General features: G+C 43.1%; 3 protein-coding genes and 1 pseudogene across 5 annotated transcripts; 1 reads left to right on the top strand and 3 right to left on the bottom strand.

The window, feature by feature from the left end:
• The first annotated feature begins 1,664 nt into the window (after positions 1-1,664).
• On the top strand, positions 1,665-5,299 carry LOC311255925 (zona pellucida sperm-binding protein 3-like). Of its 2 annotated transcripts, none has more exons than XM_084350627.1 (8): positions 1,665-2,226; positions 2,320-2,438; positions 4,260-4,363; positions 4,448-4,625; positions 4,695-4,800; positions 4,881-4,963; positions 5,045-5,136; positions 5,207-5,299. In XM_084350627.1, the coding sequence occupies exons 1-8, from the start codon at positions 1,726-1,728 to the stop codon at positions 5,254-5,256; spliced, it is 1,233 nt and encodes a 410-aa protein (XP_084206753.1). In that variant the 5' UTR covers positions 1,665-1,725; the 3' UTR covers positions 5,257-5,299. The 2 variants fall into 2 exon arrangements, with proteins under 2 accessions (XP_084206753.1, XP_084206752.1); XM_084350626.1 differs by having other exon boundaries at positions 1,666-2,226; positions 5,042-5,136.
• A 4,522-nt stretch (positions 5,300-9,821) lies between these two features.
• LOC311256220 (putative nuclease HARBI1) lies at positions 9,822-11,087 on the bottom strand (the record flags this gene model as incomplete). The annotated part of the gene is made up of 2 exons (XM_084351069.1): positions 9,822-10,143; positions 10,285-11,087. The coding sequence occupies 2 exons, from the start codon at positions 11,085-11,087 to the stop codon at positions 9,924-9,926; spliced, it is 1,023 nt and encodes a 340-aa protein (XP_084207195.1). The 3' UTR covers positions 9,822-9,923.
• A 238-nt stretch (positions 11,088-11,325) lies between these two features.
• On the bottom strand, positions 11,326-13,284 carry LOC311256449 (uncharacterized protein). The gene is made up of 3 exons (XM_084351530.1): positions 13,151-13,284; positions 12,652-13,046; positions 11,326-12,483 (listed from the first exon to the last, which is right to left on the bottom strand). The coding sequence occupies exons 1-3, from the start codon at positions 13,273-13,275 to the stop codon at positions 11,360-11,362; spliced, it is 1,644 nt and encodes a 547-aa protein (XP_084207656.1). The 5' UTR covers positions 13,276-13,284; the 3' UTR covers positions 11,326-11,359.
• Positions 13,285-20,548: 7,264 nt separating this feature from the next.
• Positions 20,549-23,234, bottom strand: LOC311256219 (kelch-like protein 10; annotated as a pseudogene). Its single transcript, XR_014624885.1, has 5 exons — positions 23,230-23,234; positions 22,624-23,104; positions 21,806-22,407; positions 20,978-21,127; positions 20,549-20,869 (listed from the first exon to the last, which is right to left on the bottom strand). The product of XR_014624885.1 is annotated as a kelch-like protein 10 (transcript).
• Positions 23,235-23,747: the final 513 nt, after the last annotated feature.

The raw sequence follows: 23,747 nt of genomic DNA, 5'->3' as shown, positions 1-23,747 counted from the left end.
TGTTATTTTAGGCATCCTATGCAAACGTGCCATTTACAAAGATAAATGGTGGAAACAAGAGAGCAACCTGCTGTACGTTCTGCATGGTGTGAACAGACACAGCAGCAGAATGAGCAGCGTCCACACCGACACAGTGACATGATGAATTCCGAAGAACCAACAACGCATCAATGCACATTGTTATAATGAGGCTTAATGTTAATTGTTTCACAAGTTCACCTGTTGTATCATTCTTTCTAAATGTTCCACCTCTCTAAACCACGTTAGAATGAGTCACAGAAGACTTTTATCTGCCCATACAAAGGCACAAAGTCATACTATTTAAATAAGTTACAACTAAATCTGTTGGCACGGTTGACATCATGTTTTACTGGAGTAGAGATGCTTTTTCTCTCTGGAATGTTTCCATCTACATTACATACATTTAGTGGCTGCTTTCTGGTTGAAAGTGCTGCAGCAAACAGGCTTGTATGTTATTCTATGAGTGTTGTTGGGACCCACAGATGAAGTCATTCATTGTGGATTTCAAAATGGACTCTGAACTGAACTCACTGTCCCAGAATTCCCCATTGTTCACACCTAGGTGCAAAATTCAGCTTTGAGCTACTATTGGTCAGGGTGACAGACCCCCCTCTGATCAGATAGTCAAAACTCCAGCGCCTTCCTTGTTCTCGCTCTCTTACTCTAACGCCCTCCACTCCTTCGACTGCTTATCCTCAAGGGCTCCTCTCCATCTCCCCCCCACGGGGCTGCCTGCCCTCAAGATCTCTTCTTCTGGGCCTAACAGTTGCGGAGAGCTGCATAGACATTTTAGACATATATAAACATTTCTTGGATGTATTCAGCAAAGTTTTTAGATCTTACTGGGAGACACTGAAGGCTGATAGGGTACAATTTTTAACTAGTTATCTCCATGAAACTTTCTGACCCGGAGGAGGCCAAGTTAAAAATTCTTTGCTTCATTTGTTGACAGATTTTGTTGAGTATTGGGCTGTGGTGGCCTAACCACCACCAATGAGGTGCCCATGAGCAAGGCCCAGATCAGACTGTGGTAATACTGTGCAGCTTTCAGGTGTGAATGTGTAACTGTGTGAATGTTCCTGAGAGAGCATCACTTACAGTGAACCTTCCCCTGATTAAATAAAGATAAAAAAAATGAATCAAAGGTTTATACCAATGACATTTTGGAAATCCATAAATGTGAAAATACTGTCAGCAGTCTTCAATCAATTTCTGTTTGTTTGGAATAAAGTGTTCTATAATTCAGGCTACAAATGAAACATGAACAAACTCCTCAAAATTACAAATACTTAAGAACAGTACTTGAACTTAGTTACTTTCATAATTATTAGATGATCACTGCATTTACTGCATAAAGTTCCGTACTATTTGTCTTTTATTGTACTTATAGTATTTAGTTTGCATGAATTGAAGTTCATTAAACAGCAAGACATTTGCTTGTACAAATGAGTTTGCCCCCTCGATTCTTCTCGATTCTTCAAAGCACCGTTGGAGACTGCAACATGTGAGCGCCTGTGGATCGATACTGGATGGTTGAGTTTTGTGCAGGTCACAGACTCACCAATTAGTGAGGGAAGTGCAGCTGTGAGATCCACACATGTGGAAAGGGATCCAGCTAATTAGGCAGAGGGAGGAGTCACTTCCTTTGTCTGCTTCAGTGGTCATGCTTAAGAAAGCAGCATAGAAAATTCCCTGCATGCAACAATGAGTTCCAGCCAGCTTATTGTGTTTGGCTTTGTGCTTGCATGTGTCAGGCTTAGTGATGCTCGATTCCTCGGTATGAGATTGCCAACTTACTGGGGGGTCGAGGCGCAGAAGCCTGCAGAGGTGAAAGCCGAGCCAGCAGCAGGACCTGAGAGAGAGCACTCCAGGGTGTCTGCTCAACAAGCTGGCAGGCTCCAGACCAAGCAGATGCAGCCAGCAGTCGAACCGCTCTCCTGGAAGTATCCGGAAGATCCAGTGGATCCACAAAACAAGCTTCCTGTGAAGTTTGAGCTACGGCAGCCAGGGAAAACCAACAGTGTTGCTATTCGGTGTGGGGAAAGTAGGATCCAGGTGGAGGTGAACCAGGACCTGCTGGGCCTCGGCAAGCTGATAAAGCCTGAGGAAATCACACTTGGTGGTTGTTCAGCTACTGATGTCGACAACAGGTCTCATGTGCTGATCTTTGAATGTGACCTGCACAGCTGTGGCAGCACACTTGTGGTATGAGGTTTTTATTGATATAATGCATTGATATGACTGTTTTAGTCCACTAATGTCTTATCAGATTAGAAACGGTGGTTCTCTTTTCCTTAGATGACAGAGAATGACTTCATTTATGCCTTCACACTGGTCTACAACCCCAAAGTGTCTGGCAGAAGTCCCGTCATAAGGAGCCAGAGCGCTGTCATTGGAGTGCAGTGCCACTACCCAAGGTGACTCAAAATCTGGATCAGCCTCCAAAGACCCACTTTAGTTTAGTTTACCACAAAATATTTAAAGGAGCAAGACATTTTAATGAAAAGAGAGATTTTCATTGGTTGATTTTATTTGTTCTGCCTAAACAAACTAAATACACAAAATATTTTATTTTCATGACTGACCTTAAAGGAAAACACAGTTTCATACTGTTTTACTTTTACTATACTGTTTATATGTGGCGGACCCCGCCACCTTTCCAGCTTCAAACAGTGTTCTGGGACCTTATTGTCCTCTGAGAACAGCTTGTTTATTCAGTTAAATATTAAATATTTCTGAGTTTGTTTTATTACCTCAATCATATTGTAAATATCTGACTTTGACTTTCTTCTCAAACTACATGGTGTCCTTTTTAAGTATACTGAGCCCTTTGCTATGTTTTCAAGTCTCTTCCAGCTTCTATAACATGTAGGGGAAAAACACATGTGGCACAAAAGCTCTGTCTTAAAACCACAAACTACTGCTGCATTCCAGTTAAAGCCAGAAGTTGGAATTTCCATCTTCTGACCTCCAAGCTTTCCAGGTGCACAATGCCAAAAAAACACCTCACACGAGGTAAAAGAAGTCATTTTATACCATTCTTATACCAGGAAATGTATCAAAATATCCCGTTCATTAACTCAATACACTGTTGTCCTCAAATACGTCCTACCCCCTCCCCAAGGGTGCTGCCATTGTTGTGACATCAGAGTAGATGAATTGCCCAGTTTACAAATAGGAATTCTGACTTTGACAGGCGCTCCGTTGTAGTTTTCCTAGTAGGTCAGAAATGGTTGCGTTCCGAGTTGTCTTGAATGCAGCATTATTCTAAGCAGATAGTTTGTTCCCACTGAAAAAGTGACAAAAAGAAGAATATTCAAGCCAGGCGGTGCACACTAAATACAGCTCATTTTTGAGCTGATGAACTTCTCTCCCAGTATGTGTCATTGTATCATTTCCTTTGTAAACACACTAACCGCTAAAATGGCATATTATGGTGAATTCTGGCCTATGTAGTATCTCCAGTATAGACTGAATATAAGGTAGACGTCCAAAGGCTCATTGTTTCTACACTGCCTTTTCATTGTCTATACAAGCAGCCGTGCAATGTATCCTCGTTGTGTTGCCTGCTTCCTAAAAGCATGAAGTTGCTGTAGGCTACTTCATGCAGATCAGAGGGGTCCAGCACGACTTGCTGCACCTGGAAACTCCTGACATTATACTAACCGTTGTTGAATTCAAGACAACAGCAGACATTCAGCAACTGCACGTCTCATTCCCCTTCAGAAACACATTTCAGTGAACTAGCTTTGTAATATAAGAAGTTTCCATATGAGGCGTCATGTTGGTCTGTTTTGAAATCCCACAGAAATGTAGTCTGCTAATATAAACTACCAGTTAAACTGTCCAAAGCATTTGAAACATGACCTCAAAGTAAAAGCTACCAAAAATGCTGCCAGCCCCTCAAAGCTGATATATTTTTTTTCATGCACTTATCCTGAAAATCATTTTTTTTCCACTTTCTGACAATATGTACAAACAAATAAAATAAACCCATGACAAGTACATTAATAAGAATATTAATATTTGAAGGTCAAGTAGCATTGATATTTCTCAAGTAGTTTTTAAAAGCAGTGAATGTTTCCTCTGAACATTTCAAAATGGGCAAAAATGGTTTGACTGAGGGGGTCATGAAGAAAAACTTCCCTTGTTTGTGCTTTCCAATATGTGACTCAAGTGTAGGGTGTGCAGTTCTGCACAGATGCTGGTGTACCAACTCTACTCATTTTCATATTCAGGAAGCACAGTGTGTGGAGCAGTCCGCCGTCTCCTGCCTGGATGGCCCACAAACACACTGAGGTGGCTGAGAAACAGCTGCAGTTCTCTCTGCAGCTCATGACAGGTGAGCTACAGGAACACACCAGAGATAATGGCTTGAAAATGTGATATTTATTTTCAGAACGTCAATTGAGTTATTCTGCTTCAGATGACTGGAAATCTGAGAGAACCTCAAGCAAGTACACCCTCAGAGACATGGTCAACATGCAGGCATCAGTCATCCAACACATGCATCCTCCCCTCAGAGTGTTGGTGGACAGCTGTATTGCTACCATGAGGCCAGACTCCACTTCTGAACCAGCACATGCTTTCATAAAGAACCATGGGTAGGTTTCAGATACAGACATACATCAGTTTCTGTTTCTTTCTGTTAATGTTTGCATTTTCACTCACAGGTGTCTAGGTGATCGACACAGCCCCAGGTCCAGGTTCAGGCTGCAGTCTCAGCCTAATAAGCTCCAGTTTCAGGTGGAGGCTCTCAGCCTTCATCTGCTGAAGACGGTATGTAAAATTCTGCTGACAAATTAAAGGTCACCTCTCTGTTTCTCTGGATAACGCTGACATACTTCTGATTTTGACAGATTTATATCACTTGCAAGTTGAAGGCCATCCCAGCTTCATCTGCAGTAACTATTGAACATAAGGCGTGCTCCTTCGACAAGGGGTATGAGAACATTTTGTCAAAAACTTTGATCTCTGCTATGATTTTCAATATGTCTCAATGTCACCACCTCTTCTTCAGTAGGTGGAGTGCACTTGCTGGTAAGGACCAGTTTTGTGCCTGTTGTGAGTCTAGTTGTGGAATGAGGAAGGTTCGAGACCTGGATGCAGATACAGGTACTGTATGTCAGCAGTAAATCTATTTACACTTCATCTCTGGTACCAACTGGATCTGTCTGTGCTTTAGGGGAGCAGTGGCAAGCTGAAGTGACCCTGGGCCCCATTGTTGTTGGCTAGGAACTGTTTCATGTTTAAACAATAAAGTGTTTTTTAAAACTGAGCTGGTTATTTGAAGTGGTGATCTAAAGGGTAAGATTGTACTTTTCTGTTTTCATGCACATATAACTGAAAACCAACATGTGATGTTTATTCTTTGGAAATAAGTCAGACTGATGGTGAAATGCTCGTGTAGAAAATTGAGTTGCAAGAGCTGTCTTTCTCAGAAGCACCTCTGTTGTTGCTACTTGTGGAAGTGTGGCAACACAAGCACTAATGGTGAGGTCCAAGGTTAGAAACCTCAAAATGAGGTGTAGCCCACACTGTGAAGAAATTCTACAGAAGGTGAGCAACAAATATCTCAACAACTGTAGATCAGATTTAGAGATTTAGTTCCGTTTGTTCTATTGTCACAATAATGTTAGACAAGGCCTTACCTTATGCAAGGGTTGAGTGAAACATGTAGAAATGATTGCATGTTGCAAATCTGGTGAAACAAACCCCTGCTTAATGGAGACGGATCAGTCGTAGGCTTAATCCAAATTTCCACCCTCTAGACTGGCGGACTGAGCCCTTGCGGGCCTCAGTCACACATACAGTCATGTGTTCACTGCAAAGCAAATATCACCCTCTGATAGACAGCTCCAAAGACTACCATTATAAATTGTATTTTGATTACCTCTACAGTCTATACTTGGTCTAGATATTTGTTATGATGTGGTTGGACATTATTTCTAGCCTACAAGATTCAAGTAACGTTTTGATAAATCTAGTGGCCTATTTTTTTTTTTTTATACTTTTGTGATCATGACGTGACGCAGCTCATGTAAGGTCTGACAGGTCTACTTGCCTGCTCCTAACAGCTACAGCAGCTTCCATATTGTCATAAAAAGACGTCTGTGGTATTAATACATCACTTGCTGTTAGTGGATAAACAAAAACAATCAAGACTGACATGAACACAATACCCATGTGAATGACTTAAGTGACGCAAAGTGGTGATTCACTCTGATTATCAGGATTACAGCAACAACCTGTCTGTGTATAATTTGAGAATGTGCATATCATTCTGAGTCTTCACAATTCATTAATTTTTCTTTTTATACAAAAACTGCTGAATTTTGACCATAGTGGCTCTAAAAGTGTGTGCAGCCAGCCCCTGTAGTGTGTGCTGAGTTTAAACGGTGACCTCTTTTCTGTTTCTTACTGATACTTGTCCAAACATGATGGCTATCTACTGTAGGTGTGGACAATCCCACAGGCAGTCCTGAGTGGAAATCCATCTCCCCGCTGAGGACAGTAAATACAAAGATCCAGCAGGAATGAATGATAACAATAGTGTTTTTGTTGTAAGTGGGCCAAGCTGTGGTTGTTTCTCCTGTATGTATCCCTCTCAATTCCTCCTGGAACATTCCCCACCCTCTGCATGCTGATGTTTTATTGTTGTTGGAGTTCAGACCTTATCAAACCAATTCAACGCTTTATGGAAAATCTCAATCATGCTGAAGCCCATGTTGTTGATACATCTTCTCACGACAACACATTTTTACTCTAAGTTTCTTTTTCCTGGAAACCCTACACTGTAAATCATACAGCAGCTGTTTTGTGTCACACTGCTGCTGCTGCTGCTGCTCAGAATATCACCCTTGCCTCGATGGTAATATTGGAAAGCTGAGCGGTTATTTGACTTCATGTCATTCTGTTTTTGGAGCTGCAGCGTCTTCCAGTGACCTGGCGATTAAATCGCTCATCAGGCTTTTCCTCCCTGTGGTTTACATTGGGCTTTAGTTTTCCAGTTTAAATGAATATATTGATTTTAAACACAGACAGCGGGTTGGATGTCCATTTTATGGTTATAGAAACATGCATTTCAGTGTGTGTGTATAGCAACATCTGTTGAGTGTGTGCATGTGTGCTGTCTCTTTAATCTCACCCACAGTTCCCCCTCCTCCTCACTGCTGGAGCACATGTGGCTCAGAACCTGCTCCTTCACTGTGTGGACCGTTTTATTGATGTGCAGATTTCACAGAAAAGCCTGTCAGATATATACTGTGCATCATCATGTCACAGACATGAAAATAAACACAACAGGTAAAGGGCAGTGTTTTTCCTGTGCATTCTCTCCCTTCTGTCTTTCAATGAAGGAAAATCATACCATCATTTTTCTATGATGACTTTCAATGTAGAAAAACAGGGCTGGCTGTAGCAGAGCTGCAGCAGCAACACAGCCGCCACACACTGCACACACAGGATATGTATACAAGCCCGTACTCCCGGCTTATCACAATCCCCTCTATTCAGCAGTCAAATAAGAAAGAATTACAGTTCATTACCGTGGATTTGGACACCTGAGAAGTGAAAGTAATGATAAATCCACTTTTTAATTCAAAAAGCTTATCAAACAAACTCTGTGCTCATTAATCCAAAGCACTGGCATTTGTCCCTCTGCTCCGGTCTGATAGTACAATTAACTGCACAGCAAGCCATATTATTTGTATTATATACACATAAAATATTCTCCAAAAGGCACCAACACCACAAATACAGCTGGGAGGTCAAGTTCAATGACTAGAATTAGCTGAGGTGAAGCCCAGCAGACAGCTCGCAGCTAGCTCTCACTGAAAGTGGCCATGCCTCTGATGCAACATTTTAAACCTTAATATAATTCAAATGTGTGAGTTATGTCAAAATTCACTCCCTGTACAACTGTCACTAGCTAGAGAGACCAAAACCGTTTGACTGGGCTCTTTGACAGCCAACCTCAAGTGGACATTCGAGGAACTGCAGCGTTTGGTATCTTCATGTTGCCTTCAAACTTCAGCCCTGGAGGTTGCAGCTTGGTATCTTCATAATCCCAGCTGTAGGTCCCATAGGCTAGCTCAAAGGTTGCCTTACTGCAAGTCAAGTCAAAAAAATCATAAACATGACCAGTTAGTGTTAAATAGCTCTACTGTCCAACAGTAATCACTGATACAGAGTATTTGACCAGTAACCCATGTCTCTCCTCCTCTTCATGCAGAAAAAGAGAAAAAAATGCTACTTTATCCAATCAGGACAGAGGACTCCATGTCATCCCTGTGACATGAAAGAACACCAGGGACACAAAACTCAACAACTTCAATACTCAAGGCACTCTGATGATTCAGAAAATGTACAAAATACCCTCACTATTTATTTGTGAGAGCCTTAAATTAGACTTGTGCAGCCAGCACAAGTCTTCAAAATAGAATGGAGCGAATAGAATGGACAAATAGGATGGAGCCCTATTAGTTGTAAAAGTCAATAAAGAAACAGGTTGTAAAGTGAATATATTTAATCAAAGACTGGTTTGTATGTTGATATCCATTATTTTATTATCTAATCATCATCATTTTCCATGTCATCCTCGTCTGCATCTGAACTTTCTATACAGGTCGCCTGGTTTTCACACTCTGTCAGTTTACACGTCTGTGCACCTGAGGCCATTTGCAAGACACATACATCGTGGGAGTGAACATTATTTTGTGCAGTTGCAGGCGAGTAGATCCAGGACAGCTTCAGGTGCTGGCTGGCCTTCCATCCAGTGCAGCACCAACTGTTCACCTTCCTCCTCTGTCTCCATCTTCCATATTCTGCCAACAGGGCTTGGCACTTGTGGGTCCTTTTCTAAACATCTTCTCCAAATACCAGCCTGATAGTTAGCTCGCAGTGTGTGTTGCCTCAAGCTATCCTTGCACGGTGGGAGTTGATGACTCTCGATTTCACCTTTCTTTGCACAGAAAAGGTGGTACCTGAGCTTGTTGATCATGGTGGTTGATGTGTCGGACCGCAGCACAGACTGTAGTGTGACTGCTCTCAGCTGCTGTCAGGGTGGTAGGTTATTAACAAAGTAGCAACTTTTTTCCGACAGCCATCAGTTCGGCCGATATTGTCTCAAAATAGCTACTTTAAATACAATGTTACAATTTTACAGACTCAATCGACCTCCCCACAGAAGAGGGAAGCCCAACAGCGTGCCTCACCACACACACAGAGATGCAGGAGGGATCGCAACATCTGTCTGCTGCCTCCCTCCCAAAACGGAGCAAGAAGGATTTTGCGGAGCTGCAGCACATCCTTGTTGAAAAGGAGATCCTTCGTGTGGAGGCCGAGACTGCCAAACTTAAAGCAGAGCATGAAAAGCTGGAACTTGAAAAGACCAAACTGAGAATGGAAATTAAATTACTGGGGAGACAGGAGAATAGACACAACTACTCGGATCAAGATAGTCTGTCATTTACCATTCTCTAATTAGAGACTAGCCTATTTATTTATTGATTGATTAACATGTTCTATTTATGTAGTTTATTTTCCATGTTTCCTGCTTCATAGTTCAACACATCCTTGTAATGTTAAAATAAATTACTATTTGATATGAGCAATTTATAGCCATAATTTATACTGATATTACTCAGAGCCTAATTACTTGATTGTTGTTTATTTATTCAAAAATAGACTATAGCGATTTGACTTTTTATTTAGTGCATAAAAAAGATAAAAACAAATCATTTAAAACAACAGTGTCTGATTATTAAAGTTCAATTAAGAGGATCAAATTAATTCAGCTGAAACATCAATGTCTGGCTATACAAGTTCATTTTACAAAGTGGCACTAAATTGCAATATTTACATCATTCTCTCACTCCATACTGTACAACAAGTTATTAGTCCTACAAGTTATTGATTATATGGTTGCGGGCAAGTCGTCCGCCGATATCTTCAAGGATTACGGGGGCAGCAGGGTTCTCATCTACCTCCGGCATCACGTCTTCTTGTCTGGGAAGAGGGATCCTCTTTTTAATGCAAATGTTGTGTAGCACCGCAGAAGCAGCGATGACAACACAGACACGCTCAGGATGCATTCTCATTTCACCGTGGAGGCAGTGAAACCTGAAAGCAACGAAATATATCTATATATATTAGGGTAAAAATAATTAACATCATCACTACATAGATTATACAGATTACATATACCAAACTATGATTTTTGTTTTTGTTAGTGGTGTTTATGCCCATAAACTAAATACTGACCTCCGTTTGAGCACCCCGATGCATCGCTCCACAATATTTCTTGTCGATGCGTGCTTCCTGTTGTAGTTGTGTTCTTGTGCTGTTCTCGGTGCGATGAGAGTGGTCATTAACCACCTCTTCAGTGGGTATCCACTGTCTCCGAGGAGAAGTCCATTCACTCTCCCTGCCTCAAAGTCCTGATACAGCGCACTCTCTCTCAGGATGCGGGCATCATGGGTCGACCCAGGCCATCTTGCGACAAGGTCGATGATGGTCATGTCAGAGTTACACACAAGCTGAACATTTAAAGAGTGGTAACCCTTCCGATTTACATATAAATATTCGTGGTCAGAGGGAGCTTGGATGCGAATATGAGTGCCATCAATGCAGCCGACAATACCGGGTATGCCTGATTTTAAATAGAAGTCCTGCTTGGTCCTTGCGGCCTCTTCTTGCGTGGGTAGGTGGATATAATTCCTCAATAACCGCTGGAGGGCCAGGGACACTCTTCTAATAGCCCGGCATGCTGTTGTCCAGTGTACATTGATCATATCTCCCATCGTATTTTGAAAGGTCCCGTTTGCGTAAAACCTGAGCGCAATCAGCACCTGCAGGGCGGGGGACAGCGCCGAGTTTCTGTCAGACAGATGCAGTTGAGGGGAGAGCTCTTCAATAAATTCAAACAGCGCTTGTCTACCAAAACAAAATCTCTCGATCAGTTCACTTTCTGAATATATATCGAGCGGGTTTGTCCTGTCACGGATGAGTCTTTCTCGTCTAAATGCCCTCTCGTTAATTATCCGGTAAACAAGACGTCCTGCCATCCTTGCTTCTTTTTTCTGGCTGTGTGATTCTGTTAAAATTACCATGGTTACAAGTCCGAATTTTCAACTTACGCCTGCTCCACACTAGGTGTAAAAGTTACACCCAGGCGCAACACACACAGGGCTTAAGTCTAACTGGTGCACTAGTCTTAACCTTAAACTGGTCGTGACCTTCCGTTTTAAGTCGGACCTAACGTTACGCCCAGGCCCAGCTGGTGCACTCGGCTCCAGGAGTGTAAGTGCCCTTGTCTTCCCTTTGCCTGCAAAAGCGCTTACAGTGTCACATCCTGTGTAGGCTGTAGACTACAAGTGTCCATGCCAACAGTGGCTGCAACCTTCCTGATAGCTACCAGCCTTGTACGGGTTCTTGTGCCACACTTCAGGAACAATGGGGCCTCAATCTTGTCACAGAATGCTAAAGACATGATAAAGACATCTGTGTCTTCTGAACACATAACTATAGATTGGTATCCCTCTCTTGCGGCATGGGCGGCATGGAGAAGTAGTTGTCCATCTGCTTCTTCTTGTTGACATTGAAGAGTTGACACCTCCTCACTGTCTTGATATGTGATTCTGTAACATTTGTCAATCACAGTTGCATATAGAATCTTCTCCTGTAGCTTTTCTCTGTATTCTGGCTTCCTCCATTCATTCACTATGAAGCTAATGAGACTAGTTTTATTATTGACTTTGGTCAGGAAGCTCCTCCATTGCCTCACCATCTGTGTGCTTGTGATATCCTGCAACTCATGACCAGTCTCTTCACCCCGTAGAGATCTTTCACTATTCTTGATTGAGTTCTGTTTGTATGTGTCGAACACAACATCTATTCTTCTACTCTGACTGCCTTCCCTCAGAGCCATACCCAGGATTGTTGTGGCAACATCTCTGAAAGTTGCTTCATCACCTTTCACTCGTTGTACTAAGTTCATCCCATCAACCACTGTGGCAGAGTTTTCTGGGTTTTTCTCCTGTAGTGCTACATTTTTCTGCAAAACTGTGGCCAAAGTAGCTTTGTTTGTTTTTCTCAGCAATCCATCTGGTGTGGAGAGTGCCCAGGGCAATGGACCTAGAGGATGAGAAAGGATATCCTCCATTTTAAGACTACGTGCTTGTGCCATCACTATGATGCGTCCAAACAGAGACCTGTCTGCTTTCAAGATGACTGCCCTCCCACTTGATTTCACTTCTCTCTTCTTACACATATCACTGAATGTTTTCAGCTTGTTGGTTTTCATTGGGTCGTGGATCTTCTTTGCTGGTGTTTCTTTGTCTAGTCTCTCATCCTTGAAGTTTGCATAGCATTGCTCACCAATCTCATATGCCTTCAACAGGTCGGAGGCAATGTCTTTGGGAGCTGTCTTTGCCGTAGAGATGCTAATGAGGTCCCACTTCTCTGCAAATAAGAATATATTTTATTGTCACCGTACTATGTACAACAAAATTGAGTGCTTACAGTTTGTGTTTACAGTATTAAACATTTTATGGCAGCATTTAATGTGACTACTGCTGTTGGGTATAAACTGTGTTTTGTCTGTCTGTGCATGTTTTGATTGATATATACCGTCAAATGGGTTTATCCATCCTTGTATGAGGCTAACCACTGCTGAAACTGCTTCCTTATCTTTCTGGATTCTTGGTGACTGTAGCTCTGAATGAGAAAGCTGTGATTTGTTGCCTTGTAGCATCTCCCTTAACTGTCCTAGGAATGCACTGCGGTGCTCAGCTATTAGGTAGTAACGCTTGACCGCTCCAGCTTTCAGGCTAAACCGTGATGTGCCTCCAGGAGTCTGTGTGTCTTTATTCACTGTGACTTCAATAGCCTGGTCTACAGGAATCCTCCCAAATGTGTTGTTATTTGACAGCTGCACTGAGAACTGGTCTGTCTTGAAGGCCTCATACACAGAAGGATACTTCTCTGGGAGGTTGGTCATCTGAGCAAAGTAAGGGGACAGGTACCTGAGAGATGAGAGAGAGATAGATTTTAATATTTTGGATAGCAATCTTTACAAATTGAATCAATGTAGAATATACAAACATACAGAAATGCATAAGAAATGTACCTGGCATAATTCATCTTATCGTAGGCAAAGCACCATGGGATCATGGTTCTTATAGCGTGGAGGTGCAACTCCCAGTCCCCCTCATGATACGCACGCAGAAGGCCAAGTACTACATCCTCTACCATGTCAATGTATGACATCCAGAATGCAGAGAGCTCTCCATTGTTGTGACGGAGGTCTTCTAGAAAGTCTGTCCGCAGGGTTATCAGCTCAGCTGAGAGTGGACTTTGCAGCAGATTAGTCATCTTTTCTTGGTTCAGGTCACTGGTCATGTTTTTCACATCCTCCAAGAATGATTTGATCATCCCACTCCTCTCTGGAGCATTTTTCTCAAGCCAGGGTGTGAACTCTTCCCATGCAAGTCTCATCAGTGCTTCTGAGATGTACTTGTGGACCCTGACTGCACGGTTATAGTGTTTGCCGTCAAGGACTCTATTGATGGACCCCTCTGCGACAACTCCAGCCTCTATGCATATGTCCTTTAGACCAGCATCCCTAAACTGCTTTCCTATGATGGCTAAGGCATTACATATGGTATGGAATGTCCCCATCCTAAGAAGAATGTTGGAGAACCATTCTCTGTGCTTCCAGGTTATCTCAGCGGCTTTTGCATAGAGTGCTTGATCCATGACTACAACTATTGTCTCTAGGCGCAGCTCCTTCCTGATTAGCTCTGATTGTTTCAGGATTTCAAACACTGTGTTCAACTCTGTGGCTGGTGAGTTGATGGTTGGCAGATACCCAACAATATCTTGTGAGATTGGTTCCTGGTGCTGATATTAAAACCAGTCCAGCTGGGGATTGTCTGATTCTCTGGATCTATTTGCCTTGCAAGTACCCACACCATTGTCTTCTTTCTTGCAAGAAGAGCAGCCTCCTTGGTTTCCTGGATACAGTGTTCCCCGGTTGGAAGAGGTTGTGGGCCCACACATGCACCTGAATGAATGAATGAATGAATGAATGAATGCTTTATGTGGAATGTACATCACAATTAAATTGTATACATAGAAAATAGATACATGATTATAGCTTCATGCTAATTTTCAAACTTGCTCACCTGCTACATGTACTTCCAGGCCTTGGTCTTCAATGGTGACTGATCTCTGCTTCAGTTTCTCAATGTGTGGAAGATCAGTTCTTGACAGATGTGGTCCATACACATTGGCCTGTACCACTATGCCATTAACTCTGTGTGATGTACCCTTTCCAGTGAGGGTTTCCTCAAGTCTATCAATATTATCCCATGCAAGATTGGTGAAGACATGAGGCTTGATGGAGGCTGGAAGTGCAACTCTTTGGTTAGAGGCTGTTGCTAGTTTTTGGAGACACAGAGCAGTGTTGTTCTCTTCAAGCTGGGAGTAAGACACCCCATGCCCCAGCTTGTTCAGTGTTTGTATGAGCTCAGTATTAACCGTCAGTGTTTTTACAGCATACGTGAGTAGAATGTGCTTTGGTGTTTTATGTTCACCACCTGTGACAGCGTATATTATGTCCTGACTAAATGATTAAACCAAAGCAGCGATCTTCTGTGTTTGAGTTTTGGTGTCAGGATTTCCAGTGAGCAGTCCAACGAGAAGCCGTTCTAGTTGATCTGGTAAGGTGATATAACCACTTTCTTTCACATCAGATGGATGGAATGGCCAGGGGGTCACAGTCATCTCCTGTTTAATGATTGATCTGATATGTGATGATGTCTGATCTATGATCTTGTTGACATTGATTGACTTGGCCCTCCAAACTTTGAGTTCCCTCAGCAGATTTTGATTTTCCAAGACAACATCCCTTCTAGGAACAGTTTGAGGAACCATCAGCAATTTGGCTTCTTCATCTGGAAATATATCGACAGAATTTCCCAGCTCATTTTCAAGCGTCCTTCGAATGTTCTTCTTTGTTGAATCCCGCAGGCTTGTAACTCCACCAGATAGCATGAATGATGTGAGCTTTGTGACCAACGAAGTGACCTGTACAACTGTTTTGTTGGGTATGATATCAGTTCTGATATACACAAAAAGGTCTTTATAGGCTTCCCTTTCAATCCTTTTATACTCTTCATCACAATCTGTTCCTGCATCGTTATCTTGGTTCTTGGGCTCCTTTTTCTTGATTCTTGTGTACTCCTTATAGCATGAACGATGATAGTGGGCCTCTGCAGCAACTACATCTCTGCTTGTTACTGCTAGAATATTTTCATCTCTTTTTTGGGTGGCACATTCTCTTAGTGTTTGGTCAGCATTTAATGTTACAGCTTGTGTGAGTTTTTCCCTTGAGTTGGAGCCCTTTACAAACTTCTCTTTATTACAAAAAATGCAGATTGGATGATATACTCTTGCTCCATCTGAAGATCTCCTACTTGGTCTTTTTGGTAAACTATTCTCTCCAGCTTCATCTGTAATGTTTTCTGCGGCTTTCCTTTTCAGAGTCTCTAATTCTCTTTTCATTGTGAAGAGGCTCCGGCATTTTCTGTGATAGTGGATTCTTGGGACTTCTTCTTCTCCAAGGTCTTTAGCAACATCTGTAATAGGGGCATAGTTTCTCACTTTGGCTGCGTCAAGCAATGTTTTCCAGGATTCATAGTCTTTAAGACCAAAGATTTCATCATCTTCTTTTGATATTTATTGGTGTATGATACACACTTCAGATTCTTTGTACTTGCTGTCCATTCTGAATCCAGATCTAAATCTCCTCTACTCAGTTCTATTGTGCAGGAGTATTCCACCATCACAGTAACTAAAAAGAAAATCACAAGGGTGGTGATGTAAACATTACAGGTTAATGAACAATTGTGTTGAAAAAAAGAAAGAAAAGGTTTGTTACTTGACATTACTTAAAGGATAACTACAGTTTTTTAAAACCTGTACCTTATTTCTAGCAAAATATATGGTCATGTACTCACCCAGATAACTTTGGTGTCATTTGAAGTCGTTCGGACGAAATTAGCTCCAGTGGAGCGCCGGTATATCCATATAATGCGAGTGACGGGGCACTGAAACACAGCCTCTATATAACGCATTATCTGCCGCGAAACTAATTAATTTCACCAATATTTTGTTACGATATGCTAGTGCTATTCCCCTCTGAGTCCGGGCTCATCTGTTGTCAACATCCGGGGTCTGTAGGTTGACCTACTACCTCTGACCTGGAAGATGTTGTCTCTGAGCTGCCCGCGCACCCGCGACAGCCCAGCTTGTTTACCTGTAGCTGCTACTGCTAGTTTGACCCCGGATGTTGATAACGACAAGCCCGGACTCAGAGGGGAATAGCACTAGCATATCGTAACAAAATATTGGTGAAATGAACTAGTTTCGTGGCAGATAATGCGTTATAGAGGCTGTGTGTTGATGCCCCGTTACTCGCATTATATGGATATATCGGCGCTACGCTGGATCTAATTTCGTCCAAACGACTTCAAATGACACCAAAGTTATCTGGGTGAGTAAATGACCATATAGTTTGCTAGAAATAAGGTCCAGGTTGTAAAAAACGGTAGTTATCCTTTAAGGTTGGGATTTAAATAATTTATTTGCCACAATTTATCAAAGGAGAAACAATACAACAGGACGCCTGAACGGGGAAAAAGGCTGGTGGATGCTGCTCAAACCAACAAAATACATATAACCAAAAGAGACTCTGACTCCAGAGTTATGTCAAGATTAAACGGACAAATAACACTGACTTCGTCAGGCAATGGCGATAAAACAGAAAATACAAAGCGAACAGCACCCCTTAATCCTAGTGAAACTAACAAAGTAAACGTCTAACGTGCAGTGTCGATAGTGAGATTCTAGCCCTGGCCCAGTACCCCGACACAAGCCACAGTCCACAGAGCACAGAACACAATTGTTCCAAACAAAGCGAGGCGAGCTGGCCACCGAGATCAGTCGCCCCGACTGACAAGCCGACAGACCATTTGAAAACTCCAGTTTCCTGATTGACGCCCTCGGATTGGCGCATCTGCACCAGACGGAGCCGCACCAATCAGGACTGGCACCGGCAGCAGAGACGAGGGAGGAGCCTGATCTGGGGCCGGAGAATGACTGAGGAGGAGAGGGAGAGCAAAACGAGAGACAAGGCACACACACACACACACACACACACACACACACAGGCACACACATACACACACATGCAGGGCCGTAACACCCCTCCCCTTAAGACAAAAGCTAAAAGGCTTTTGGCAAAACCAGATAACCAGAGTGGGCGCGTTTATGCCCTGGACAGTGCATCAGCCAACACATTTTCTGACCCCTTTTTATGCCTAATTTCTAGGTTGTAGTCCTGCACAATCAACGCCCACCGCATGAGTCGCTGGTTGTGATTATACATACGGGACAAGAAGACAAGTGGGTTATGGTCGGTGTAAACTATGACTGGCAAGGGGCTAGATCCAACGTATACCTCGAAATGCTGGAGTGCTAATAGCAGAGCAAGGGTCTCCTTCTCTATTGTAGAGTAGTTTAATTGGTGCTTATTGAACTTACGCGAGAAATAACACACCGGATGGTCAACTCCATCAGCATCCTCCTGCAGCAGGACCGCCCCAGCTCCGACAGCGCTGGCATCCACCTCCAGCTTAAACGGTCAGCTTAAATGCTGGCATTCAGGGGACCACCTGAAGTCTGATTTGGGGCTTAACAGGCTAGTAAGCGGTTGGACGATTGTGGAAAAGTTTCTGCAAAAACTCCTGTAGTACCCAGCCATGCTGAGGAAGCTGCGCAGGGCTTTTCTGGAGACTGGGACGGGACAGTTTGTTATGGCAGATACTTTAGCGTCCACAGGGCGCACCTGACCCTGGCCCACTTGTCTCCCTAAGTAGGTGACAGTGGCCTTTCCAAAGTCACATTTTGCCAAATTCAACGTGAGGGATGCTTCCGCGAGGCGCGTGAATACTTGCTCAAGTATTGTTTTGTGTTCCTCCCACGTGATGGTGTATACAATTAGGTCATCCAAATATGCGTTGCAATTAGTCAGCCCCACTAAAACGGTATTTTCCAGCCTTTGGAAAGTGGCAGGCGCATTGCACATACCGAATGCCATGACGGTGTATTGCAAAAAGTAGTCGGGAGTCACGAAAGCCGAAATTTTGGAGGCGTGGTCGGTTAAGGGCACCTGCCAGTACCCTTTGAGCAGGTCTAGTTTGCTGACATATACGGCTGAGCCCAAATTATCAACACAGTCCTCCATCCGAGGCAGGGGATATGAATCATGGACTGTAACGGCGTTCACCTTTCGATAATCGGTTATGAAACGGGGTGAACCATCCGACTTATTCTCTACCAGACGGGGAGCTCCAGGAACTGGAACTGGGTGTGGCTAAGCCGTGTTGTAGCAAGTACTCGGCCTCCCTTTTCATCACCTCCCGCTTTACTGGGTTTACCCGGTAAGGATGCTGTTTGATGGGCTTGGCATCCTTTACATCGATATCGTGCTTGAGGACGGTAGTTCGGGTTGGAACATCACTAAGGATGCACAGAAAACTCATCTGACTCTTCTGCTTCTCTTCCTCCCTCAGAGCAGAGATCCTGGCCGCCTCTTCATCTTGTAGAAACTGATGAAGCTTCTTAAACTGCTCCTTGATCTGACTCTCTGTGTGTCGGGCCTGGACCTTGATGTGTTCTGCTGTTTGATCACAGTTTCCTTTAACTTGTTTAATGCATTTAAGTTTCTCCTGTAAGAGCTTCAGGGACTTCTGGAGCTCCTCTTTAAGATCCTGTGCAGCTTCATCGATGGGACTGAATTCGTGTTTCTTGTGTTTTTTTGAGTCTCTGAAGACGACACACCGGCTCCTGATGGTCCAGACAGAAGAGTTTCTCACCGTGCAGACTGCAGAGAGCTGCAGACTCCGTTGAAGGTCTGTGGTCTTTTTGCAGTTCGAAGCTCTCACACAGGTTCTTCAATGCCAGGTTACGAGGTGGATTACTTGTTGAAGATCTTGCCTTGCACACTGGACACTGCTTTGTTTGTTTCCCTCTCCACCAGCTCTGCAGACAGTCTTTACAGAAGCTGTGGCTGCATGCCAGGACGACAGGATCTTTGTAGACCTCGTGGCAGACAGGACAGGAGAGATCGTCCTCTAAGATGGAGGCCATTGTGGTTGAAAAATGCTGAAAACAAAGCAGGAAGTGAGCACACTGCAAATCAATCGATCGTGTACCATCAGGCAGAGGTCACCTTGGGCTCCAAACTACCAAGAGCCCTGTTAAAGGCCTCATAAACTCATAAAAGAAAGTTTTCTTTTGTCTTTTGCTAATTTATTAAGCTTTTCTAAAAACCCATGCGCTAAAATTGCTTCATAAGGCTTAATCCATTTTGAGTATCTCTGTCCGCCCCCTTCAGTCCCTACTACATTGGATTATTCCATATCACTGCGCATGCGCAGAAATTATTCAGGAAGATAGTGGCAAAACTGAATGGCGCGGAGTTGAAGCCAACTTAAAGTCCCTAAACGGGGAGGAAAAACGGAGGAAGCGGGAGGAAATGGAAAGTTTGTGGCAACACTACCAAAAACGACTAACTTTTTTTAAGTGGCCACGACTGATGACAACAATACTGAACAGCAGTAAGAAGCAGGCGCTGCTTGTGTTAGCACTAGCGATGCTAACAGCGTCAGCCCGGCTAACGTTAGCAGGATGGCTCGACTGGAGGTGCTAACACAAGTTCAGTCTACATAACGAACAACTACTAGTGAGTATTAAAACTGACGAAATGGTAAATTATACTGAGAAAAAAATCAAAAATCAAAAACAAAGAAAATCAAAAACAAAGAATTGTAATATTTACAATATTAATGAGGTAATAATAAAAAAAATTTCTATCAGTAAATAAACAAGCTGTTCTCAGAGGAAAATGAGGTCCCAGAACACTGTTTGAAGCTAGAAAGGTGGCAGGGTCTGCCAAAACAGTATGAAATTGTGTTTGTTCATTCAGCCGTGAAAACAATGACAGTTTATTTAGTTTGTTTAGGCAGAAAAATAAAGATCTTTCTCTTCTGATTAAAATTTCTTCCCCAAAACTACATAGTGCACCTTTTAAATAAAATTACTAACACCACACTGTGTGAAAATACTCCACTAGAAGCTGCTTAATAAGTAATAATGCAAGTATTATCAGTAAAATTTAACTTGGAAAGAGTGAAAAGTAGAGTGCTCATTATGGGTAGACCGCTTATCAGCCTTACTCTAAGTCTACAAAGTATCTAGTAACTAAAGTTATCAGATAAATTTAGTGGAGTGGAAGTGTTGAGTAGCACAAAATGGAAATACTCAAGTACAATATTTGAGTGAATTGTAGTTAGTTACTTTCCAGCAGTGGTTATTCTCAATTTTGACACTAAGATTTTTTTTTTCTGCAAATGTTTATCGATTATCGGTCTCCTTGATCATCCTCCATTAACTCCAGTTCTTAAAGTGGCCTGGCGTCACGACACAAAGTGAACTCGGCCATGTTTGGGAGTCCACGCACCACGCAGCAGCTGAGGGCGCCGCGGAAAATCTCCATGTCACAGGCCTCAGACCACTCATTCGTAGTCACGTCCTGGTACTCGACGTTGGACAAGGTGATGAAGTCATTGTGGCCGCCCACAACAAAGAGGTGATCATCTATCACCTCCATGCCGAAGTCGGCGCGGGTGGTCAACATGGAGGACACTTCACGCCAGGTGTTGGTGCGGGGATCATAGGCCTCAGCGCTGCGCAGATGGGCGCTGCCATCGAATCCACCGACCTGTGTGAGGAAATGGAAACACTTTCTCAGCACATTGCTCTCAATGAACAATCTACAAGACGGGTTGGCAGAAATCTGGTCTCAAGAGGTTGACATTTATGTACTCACTGCAAAGACGCGGTCTGCATATGCCACAACGCCAACTCCACTGCACTGGCTGTTCATGGGGGCGATCACCGTCCACTGGTTGTTTTCAGGGCTGTAATATTCGCAGGTTTCCAGGTACTCATCCCCATTGAACCCTCCACAAATGTAGATCTAGGAAGGACAGGAGGGACATTAAGTTATTTGGCACTTCTCAACTTCAGATGATTTTAAGAGTTTGAGTCAGGAAAAACTTAACAAACTTTGCGGACAAACTACGACAAATCCTAAATCATTAATGCATTCTTGTGAATTCAGTATTATATGCAATACATTAAGTTGTGTCTTCGCTTGTATAAAGTGTCTTCTACTTAAGCTTCTGCGTCTTACTTGCCAAAAACATGTCAAATTTACCAATATAAGCAACTGTTTTGTCGCCCCTGAAGAAAGTCCACAGACTCCCGTAAAGGATTGCGTAAATTTGTAAGTTGTTGAGTTGGGAGAAACTTAACTCTGTAAAATTGTTGTCTGCAACAAAACTGTTTAGGCCGTCTTGGTAATTCGTCAAATGTTATACATGAAGACATTTCTTTATTTGTATAAATAAATAATTGTTTGACTGATGCTACATGTTAAGAGTGAGGAAGTCACATCACAATTGGTCACTCGAGGTGTGAACTGGAGGGTTCTGAGCTGTCCACCTGTGATCGATTACTCAGGATGGATGTTAATACCAGGTCTGAATTCCCTCTGACTCTTTTTCCAAGCAGGTAGAAAATCAAACTAGCAATGTTCAGTCAGCACCATACATCTCTCTGTTATTAGTCCCAGCTGCTCTTTCACTTCACCCACCTTGTCGTCGAGTGTTGTGCAGCCGGCGTCGCTCCTGATGTCATGCATTGATGGAATGATAGTCCACTGGTTGGTGTCGGGCCTGTAGCACTCCTGAGGCGTACATCCCCATCATAACCTCCCATGGCATAGATGCATCCATTCAGTACAGTGATGGTCACATAGCAGCGGTGGTAGTGCATGGGTGCGACCTCCTGCCAGGTGTGTGTGTTCAGATCGAGCCTGCGAACACTGTTGAAAGGCTCCTCCCCGTTAAAGCCACCGACACAGTAGACGTACCCATCGAGGAAGGCAGTGCCGTGATTGGCACGAGGGCGCTCCTGATCATGTGTCAGGTCAATTCAGAGGTCAGCGTGGATGTCATACGCCTCAATGCCGTTAGTTGGATCAGCTCCGCTCCAGCCTCCGATGGCCAACATGATGGTGTTAGGCAGGCGAGGACGAGCGACAGAGTCACGCATGACGAGGGCAGGTGAGGTGAGGTGGTCTTTGTTGTCCATGATGTCCTTCACCACTTGAGAGCACTCAGCGTTGCTCTTCACCAGCTCACTGGACATCACAGTTGTCCCCAGGTGATCTTGACTCATCAAGGCCAGTCGGACCTACACGGAGAAAACGAGAGAAAATCTTTGAATTGGACTGCAGTTGCTTCACTTTTCCTTCCCAGAAGCTCTGTCCTCTTTGTAAACAGTCGGTCTAACATGACTTCAGGCTTGTTTGTAGTGGAGCTACAGGTTTGAAAGCACCCAGGTGATCAAACAATACTGATGTTTTTGCTGTCAGCTAAATCCAAGCTAAAAGCTAGTGGCAGAACTTACCTTAGACAGGAGTACAAGCAGGTGTCCTTCTCGTTCCTCTGGACTGTTGGTGATCCAGTGAAGAACGGCCTTGCACACAGTATTCTCCTCTGTCACGTTGAGGTTGTCTCTTTCTATGATGTCTCTGAGCTCCTCTACAGTGAGATTCTCAAACTCTTCACTGGAAACGACCTCCTCAAAGTGATCAAGGACAAACTTGTAGGCCTTTCCCTGCAGCTCAAAGCAGTAGAATTTGGGGAACTGCCAGATGCCGATGCAGTTCTCGGGGCTGAGCTGCTCCTCCAGGAAGTTGCAGCAGGCTTGTACGATGTCCATTATGTTGAACTGATCAGCTGCTACCAGCAGCTCCTGTACGTTGTCCTCTGTCACACAGAGAGAGCCGGTGTATGCAAACTCAATAATGATCTGCATCATGTCAGGAGCCAGGCCTAGGATGTTAAAGACCTTTTTGTCTGGGGCTGACCAGCGTGTGAAGAGAGCTCTGTGGGTCAGGATGAAAACACAGGAGAGGATTGAAAATAAACAGTTTTCAACATCTTTCTTTCATCCGCACACTGATTTATAACTATTTAATTGCAAGTGAGGTTACTGTTAAAGTGCACTGACGTCATTTTGGGCTATTTTTTTTAACCACATCCAAAATATTTTTCTGTTGTTTTTTTTTAAGCAGCTGGGATCAGCTTTTCAATTTCAATTTGTGTACTGAATGTTTGGACAAAAGTACATCAACAGTCAGCTGTTTCAAGTGTGCATAATAACTTCCATTAAGTATATATTATTCAGCCTCTTTTTATTCAGTTATTAAAAGTACTGTAGCATGGCACTGAGAGACAGGATATACAACAACAGAGTCAAAATGAAAAAACAACAACAGGTTGTTGTACACAACTGAATGGCAGAAAAGACCTTCATTTAAACTTATTTCTGACTGTGAGCAGACAGGGAACCTGCATAATAATTGTTCTTCTGGAATTTATTATTATTCCTGCTTCCGTACGTTTTTCAGCACCTATCTCCTCCTACAAATTTTAAGCTATAGAAACCATTCAACTATCAAAATGTTCAGCTTTTTAAAGGATAACTACCGTTTTTTACAACCTGGACCTTATTTCTAGCAAAATATA

Source organism: Pagrus pagrus, assembly GCF_965226575.1.
Source record: "Pagrus pagrus genome assembly, chromosome: 4".
Classification (NCBI taxonomy): domain Eukaryota; kingdom Metazoa; phylum Chordata; class Actinopteri; order Spariformes; family Sparidae; genus Pagrus; species Pagrus pagrus.
This window is presented reverse-complemented; position numbering and strand designations above follow the sequence as displayed.